Source organism: Bubalus bubalis, chromosome X (assembly GCF_019923935.1).
Source record: "Bubalus bubalis isolate 160015118507 breed Murrah chromosome X, NDDB_SH_1, whole genome shotgun sequence".
NCBI lineage: Eukaryota > Metazoa > Chordata > Mammalia > Artiodactyla > Bovidae > Bubalus > Bubalus bubalis.
In genome coordinates, this window is record NC_059181.1 from 89,137,002 (window position 1) to 89,145,127 (window position 8,126).

The window sequence follows — 8,126 nt, forward strand, 5'->3', positions numbered from 1 at the left end:
CCTTCTCCAGTGCATGAAAGTGAAAAGTGAAAGTGAAGCCGCTCAGTCGTGTCCGACTCTTTGCGACCCATGGACTGCAGCCTACCAGGCTCCTCCGTCCATGAGATTTCCCAGGCAAGAGTACTGGAGTGGGGTGCCATTGCCTTCTCCTGTTATATCCTACCCAATAGGAAATAATTACAACTGTAGGTGTAAAGACTCCTTTGTAACAATTGAAAATGACACACTATCTTCTCGCTCACAGAGAGAAAAAGAAATAAAATACTAAAATGAAATTACTAAACATTCACAGAATTGTGAAAATGACTGGGGTGGGGCCACCTTGTTTCTCATAAGTGGTCACCAGTGTTCTCTTAATAAGATGGAAGAGGCAGGAAATATTCCCATGTTTAGTTCAAAATACATATCTCCTATGGGTTGAATTTGTGCCTCTAAAATTAATGTATCTATGCCATAAACACTCATATTCGTATGTGATCATATTTGGAGATGAGTATTTACCAAGTAAACAAGTTCAAATATGTTCATTAGAGTAGGTCTTAATCTAAAGGAGTTATATCCATATAATAAGGGAAAATCAGACACAGACACATACACATAGGAAAGAAAATGTGGACAGGTATAGGGGGATTTCAGTTATCTGCAGGCCAAGGAGAAGCTTCACACCTTGCATAAGATCAACCCAGATGAAACCTTGATTTGGACTTAGAACCTCCACAAGTATGAGACAATAAACGAATGTTGTTTAGGTGACCTAATCACTAGCATTTTGTACAGGAGCTCTAGAATACTTGAGAAAGTGTTGAACGTGTTAATCGCTCAGTCATGTTCGACTCTTTGTGACCCCATGGATTGTAGCCTACCAGGCTCCTCTGTCCATGGAATTTTCCAGTCAAGAATACCGGAGTGGGTTTCCATTTCCTACTCCAGGGAATCTTCCAGACCCAGGGATTAAACCTAGGTCTCCTGCATTGCGGTGGATTCTTTACTACCAGGCCATTTCCTAATCCTTATATATAAATGACCTTGATTAGTTTTATAAGACCAACTATAAAGTAGATAATCGTGCTTGTTACCCTACTGTCAAAGTAGATAAATAATCAAACTTGTTACCTGCTGTCACCAGACCTGAACACCCCAGGAAGACAGTTATTGGTTCAGTCAGGAAAACCTCACTGTAGAGTGGTTCAGTGACTGCGGCTACCAGTTCGAGTCCCTCCTTGGCTGACATGGAGTCAACATGAACTTTTTAGCTTCTCTGACTGCATGAAGGCTCTCACCATCCCTATGATGTTAAGTTGCAAATCATGAAGGTTTTCCACTTCAAAAACAAGAGAATGAGGGCTGAAAAAGAATGACATTAGATCATCTGAACGCATTAGGGTAGAAACTTGTGATTCTAGGAAGCGTGAAATGGGTTTTTTTCCCCTGAATTTTCTGTTGCACTTAACTTCTATGCTGTGTCGGAGTCCTTTTTTTATGTGAATCCATAAACAATGGTACTGTTGAGAAGGTTTCTGAATGGAGTATGCCTATCCTATCAACACCGTCATTTGTGAGTTGAGACCGGCAATTGTTATTTAAGCCGTGAAGCCATTTCCCTTATTTTGCTTTTACAGTGAACCACAACATTGCAAGGTGATTGCTCACTGGGCTCTCTTATTTCCTCAATCATCAACTCAAGTGAATAATTACTAGTGTTACTCCTCCTTCCAATCTTCAACATCAAACTCTGTTTTTCCCAACTCCATCCTAGATTTCCTGTGTATCAGAGACTTTTGAGGTCCCAGTTATCCCCTCAAAATCCAATTGTGGTTGTTTTCAGTGGGTTTTTTTTTTTTTTTTCTCATATAACTGCTGTGTTCATTTAATTTCTGAATTTACAAATGTGAAAGAAACACAGCTCATTAAAATAGCTAATGGATTCTTAAAATACAATATATGTATTATATTTAGGTCTTCAGTCAATTTTAAGTTTATTTTTGTATATGCTGCTAGAGACTGTTCTAATTTTACTTTATTGAATGTAGCTATCCAATTATCCAAGCACCGCTTATTGAAGAGACTGTCTTCTCTCCATTTGTACATTCTTGCCTTTTTAAATTGCAGATTAATTGATCATGGACTGCAAGGATATCCAACCAGTCAATCCTAAAGGAAATCAGTCCTGAATATTCATTGGAAGGACTGATGCTGAAGCTGAAACTCCAATACTTCTGACATGATGTGAAGAACTGACTCCTTGGAAAAGCCCCTGGAGCTGGGAAAGATCGAAGGCAGGAGAGAAAGGGAAGACAGAGGATAAAATGGTTGGATGGCATCACAGACTTGATGGACATGAGTTTGAGTAAGTTCTGAGAGTTGGTGATGGACAGGGAAGCCTGGCATGCTGTCGTCCATGGGGTCACACGTGACTGAGAGACTGAACTGAACAGAATTGACCACAAGCCCATAGGTTTATTTCTGGGCTCTCCTGTTCCACGGATCCATGTGTCTATTTTTGTGCCAGTATTACACTGATTGGATTACTGTAGTTTTCTGTTATAGTCTGAAATCAGGGAACCCGATTCCTCTAGTTCTGGTCTTCTTCCTTAAGATTGTTTTGGCGATTCAGGGTCTTTCATCTTTCCATACAAAATTTAAAATTGTTTGTTTTAGTACTGTGGAAAGTGCCCTGATATTTTCATAGGAATTGCATTGAATATGTGGATTGCCTTTGATAGCATGGTTTTTTAAAGAATATCAATTCTTCCAATCCATAAACAAGGTAAGCCTTTCCTTCTGTTTGTATTAGCTTCAATTTCTTTGATCAGGGTCTTATTCTTTCTAAGTACAGGTCTTTCACCACCTTAGGTACCTTTATTCCTAGGTGTTTTATCTCTCTCTCTTTTTATTCTTTTTCTCTCACTCTGGTGGTTTTTCAGCAATAAGAGTGATCATTTTTTGAGAAATAACCACTATAAATCATTAATCAATTCCAGATGGTGTGGTATTTGGGGGACCTAAATAATGTTTAAGAAAACAATTTAAAATTTGCAAAATGTTAAATATTTTTAGTAAGTATTCCTATTTCTGTTTGTGTTCTGTATTTGGCAAATGGGATTTTGTCGTTCTCTTCATAGTGATCATTGGCTTTGATAAGTTTTGGAGATAATAGCTGGTCAACTAATTCCTATGATTTTCAGGAGCACTCTGCTGAGGAAGTCAGGAGTTTCTGCTCATGGGACTGTAGGTCAATCAGAAGGAAAAGATTCTGTGTTGGAGTAAAATGTCTACCAAGTGACCTGAGTCACTCTGATGTCTGAAAGAGCTTGAGTTATGGAGGTCAGTCAGACTCTTTCAGGAAGCTCTAACTGATTATTACATTTTTCAACTTAGATGACTTTGGTGACATCTTTGAAACTTCGCATGCATCAATAGTAGACATAAATCAGCTGAGGTGAATAGATAACTGTCTCCTTCACGGGGCAGTGTTCAAAGATTTTTCTGGTGGAAGTCGTGGAAAGTTTAAAGATACCACTGAGTTTGACTGACTGTGTGGTTAAACGTGGGGGAGGGGCGGTGGGAGTTGGGGGTGGAGCATCCAGTGTCACGTGGCATGGGCTGCCATAGTAACAGGCCTCCTGTCCTGCATTTTATCCAATCAGATATGGACAGTGTTTGTGACGTCAGGGCGAGCAGGGCCTATAAACTCCGCAAACTGCCTTCAACCCCCGCATGTCCTTTCCTCTGAGTAGTGGGGACTGGTGGCTCCGACATGGCTCAACCATCCTCTGACAAATCTGAGGAAGACCCTGGCACCAACGAAGCTGGAACCTCCAAAATAGAGCCCTCTGAAACAGAAACCTCAGAATCGGAGCCCTCCGAACCGGAGCCCTATGATGCTAAGCCAAAGAAGGTGAAACGGAAGACAGCTAAGGGCCGCCGCTGCCATCAGGACAACTTTGCAAGCTTCGCCACCTATTTCCCCAGGGTGCTGAGGCAAGTGCACACCGGCCTGAGTCTCTCTCACGAGGCCATGAACGTCCTGGATTCGTTTGTGAAGGATATGTTTGAGCAGATCGCCAAAGAGGCCGGGAGCCTGGCCCACTCCAACAAGCACTGCACCATCACGAGTGGAGACATCCAGAGAGCTGTGCGTCTTCTCTTGCCTGGGGAGATCGGCAAGTACGCAGTGTCCGAGGCCACCAAGTCGGTCATCAGATACAACACCCACAGATGAACTGCCTCATGACCACTGCAACATCGCAAACCAAAGACTCTTATCAGAACCACTCGAAGGGAAAAGACCTGTAGTGATAAAGAGCCACGTCCATCCACTCTGGGTTCTTTACGTAAGCCCTACTTTCCATCTTTAAAACATTTCCATCCCAAGGAAAACATTAAAAACCTCATCAAGTTTGCTTCAATAACAGTTGGTTGTGCCATTTGTTCGATGGAAAACCGTGTACTATTTTCTTAACGTATTGCAACTCGTCGCTTTCCTAAATGGTTATTTCTATTCGTGGTTTCTCAGTCAGCGATTTTAAGGATCTTTATGGTCAAAATTCTTTCCCTAAAAGTTTCATTGGCCTTTTTCATTTTCATTCTCCCACCTATATTTAGGTATCATCTAGGGATTTTTATACGGGGTATGCTGCTGCTGCTACTGCTGCTAAGTTGCTTCAGTCGTGTCCAACTCTGTGCGACCCCACAGACGGCAGCCCACCAGGCTCCCCGGTCCCTGGAATTCTCCAGGCAAGAACACTGGAGTGGGTTGCCATTTCCTTCTCCAAAGCATGAGAGTGAAAAGTGAAAGTGAAGTCGCTCAGTCGTGTCCGACTCCTAGCGACCCCATGGACTACAGCCTACCAGGCTCCTCCATCCATTGGGTTTGCAACCAATAAAGAGCAGTGTGTGCTTCCCGGGTGGCTCAGCGGTAAAGAATCTGCCTACAATGCAGGAGTTGCAGGAATGGCAGGTTCGATCCCTGGGTCAGAAAGATCCCCTGGAAGAGGGCATGGCAACCCACTCCAGTATTCTTGCCTGGAAAATCCCATGGACAGAGGAGCCTGGTGGGCTACAATCCATAGGGTCTGAAAGAGTCAGAAACGACTCAAACGACCTAGCATGCCGGCATCCATTTCTTGGGGCTTCGCAGTTGGCATCAGTGGTAAAAAACCTGCCTGCAATGCAGGAGACACAGGAGCCCCGGGTTTGATCCCTAGGTGGAGAAGGTTCCCTGGAGGAGGGCATGGAAACCCACTCCAGTATTCTTGCATGGATAAGCCCCATGAACAGAGGACCCTAGTGGGCTCCAGTCCATGGGGTCGCAAAGAGTCCGACATGACTCAAGAGGCTTAGCACATACAGATGCATCCAATTCTTGTTGTGGGACATGTCTCTAGCTCTTTGCATCGGTAAAAGAGGAGGATGTTCAGCAATTAAGAGAAATAAGATGACTCCTTTTTCTACCTCAAGTATTTGACTGCTAATGCTTAAGAAAATACTTACTGAATTTAATGTCCATTGTGTTTTCTTCTTGGTGCATTGACATTTTTTTCCCTATAGGTATATTGCTGAATCTCAAAGTAGTTGGTGATTTTCCTATCCTTTTTTTTAAAAGATTGATTTCAAGCTTACTACATCCTTGGAGAGAGATAAAGCACTCTGCGATTTCAGTCCTTTGTAATTTAGTATGGTTTTCATTAGAACTTAATATTTCATTTTATTTTATACTACTCATTTTGAACTTTAAAATAAGCAACAAATATATGCTGTACAGCTCAGAGAAATACAACAATTATTTATTAATAAATGTGAACAGAGTATTATATATAAAACAATTGAATCACTAAGTTGTAAACCTGAACAAATAGAATATTGTAACTCACAAATACATCCATAAAAATTTTTAAGTTAAAACAAACTTTTCAGTACGACAGGATTTGGATGTGGAAATCTGTGAAGGATGTCACTCTCAGCCAAACAATGAGAGAAAAGCGAGGAGGAAATACAAAATTCCAACCTTGCCTTGATCCCAGTTATAGCGTCTTCTCTAGGTCTTTCATGATAGAGTTTTATGGGGAGGGAGGAGGGAGGAGGATTCAGGATGGGGAACACATGTATACCTGTGGCGGATTCATTTTGATATTTGGCAAAACTAATACAATTATGTAAAGTTTAAAAATAAAATAAAATTAAAAAAAAATAAAAATGTAAAAAAAAAATAAAAAAATAAATTATTTTCCTAGTATTTTAATTTCCCATTTTATTCTCGTTCTCCCAATGTGTATTATGGAATTCTTCAGAAGCATTTCATGTGTGATATGCAATAGATAAAGTGAAGAAACTGATATACTGATACACCCATCCACTACCTCTAGTATACTTGTCCCACATATCCCAGTTTATTTATTTATTTCCTTGTTAATCAAACATTTAAATATATGAATGGGGGTGGATATATAGTACAGAAATGGCAAAACAAAAATTTCACACACATTTCAATTTTGTAATTCCCTAGGTTTTGAAATTGTTTTAGAAATTCATACAGATGTATCTAATCAGTTATTTTCTAGCAGAGAATCTTTTGATCTTTAAAACACAAACTTTCATGACGTGCAATTTTATATCCATCAGAGGGAGTCCAGAGAAAACATTCCAAGCATCTATCTCCACTGGTACAGCCAATGGGGGACTGGCAGCCCGTGAGCCACAGCTGTTGACTCCAAGTGTGGTTGAGTGACCAGAGCTCAAGGGATAATAGCCTTTCTATGAAAATCAGACTGGAGATTAATGGGGAAGGAACTGGGGTACTGTGCCAGTTCACTAAGACACTGCTATCGTGCTTTGTGTATTTTGTGTTTGTAAATACAGAAATGCAATAGGATCAGTTTTGAAAGATGTTACAGATGCAGCATAATTGGTCTAGAGAGTGAAGACTGGGAGCGTAAGGGAGGACAACACATAAGAAATCTAGAAAGAAGAAAAGAAAATTGGAATTTTGTTATTGTTGTTGAAGGTGGAAGGGGGAGTAGCGATCCTGATTATACACTTTAGTGGGCCCTTTTGGAAAGAAGGGCAGCTAGTGCCCACACCCATTGGTGTGGTTTACTGTGAAGAGGAAATGAGGGAAAACCTTCCCTGCTTAATCAACAAATTATAATTATCAATGCATGGAAAATAGTATTGATAGGTCAAATATACCTCACTGAAACTCTTTTCTCCATTACCTGTGTTATGCAATTCATTTGAAGTGCGGATTCAAAAACAGTGAATGAATAACTAAATCCTTGTAAGGAAAAAAAATATTACAGATTCTAATCTACTTGGAAAAATCTTATTCTAACTGAATGGTCTACTCTAACTTGTTCAGGTAACCTGTCCCTTTTCTTGTCCAGGCTTTACTCTTCAAGTTTTGAAAATGACAACCCTAGTGATATTACCCTCTGAGAGTGGGACGTCCAGTCAGAGAAGTGCAAAGGCCACTCTGCTCTGAATTAGCCAATCAGGGACCAGCCTGAGTGAGCCACAGCCATTGTTCAAAATGTTCATTGTCTGAAGTTCAAGCCTGTTTTCCCGTGTCCATGGAGTACATCCCTTCCTGGATGTTCAGCTTTGGTAACAGGGATGGTATCCCGTGCCATTCTTTGCCTGCACTGTCTTTGCTGAATTGCTTGAATGAGTCTAATTGTGGAGATTTAATAATATCATATTAGTTACCTGGGCTAATGTACAAAATGCCTGAGATTGGTTTACTTGAACTGCACATAATTAAGGTCTCACATTTCTGCAGGTGAGAAGTCCAAATCAAGATGACAGCTGATTTGGTTCCTTCAGAGTGGTATGAAGAAAGCATCTGTTCCAGTCTTCTCGCCTTTTCTTGTCAAAGTGGCAAAGAGACCCCTACCTTTGTTCAGTTTCCTTCCTATGTGAGAGTCTCCGTGTCCACGTTTCCTCTTTTTACATAGCTACAGGTCATTTTGGATTAGGGGGCATCCTAATGAATACAGCTGAACTTTATTCCTCTAGGATAGATTTTACCTCCATAAACAATCACACGTCAGGTACTAGTGTTGAGGACATCAGCATAGGATTTTAGGGAGAATGAATACAACTCATATAAGACATGAATTTTGAGTTAT

At 40.7% G+C, this 8,126-nt stretch overlaps 1 protein-coding gene across 1 annotated transcript; it reads left to right on the forward strand.

Moving 5' to 3' along the window:
• Positions 1–3,650: 3,650 nt before the first annotated feature.
• LOC102400427 (late histone H2B.L4-like) lies at positions 3,651–4,409 on the forward strand. Its single transcript, XM_006078058.4, has one exon. It carries the CDS (start codon positions 3,758–3,760, stop codon positions 4,220–4,222), a length of 465 nt encoding a protein of 154 aa, XP_006078120.2. The 5' UTR covers positions 3,651–3,757; the 3' UTR covers positions 4,223–4,409.
• The last annotated feature ends 3,717 nt before the right edge of the window (positions 4,410–8,126 follow it).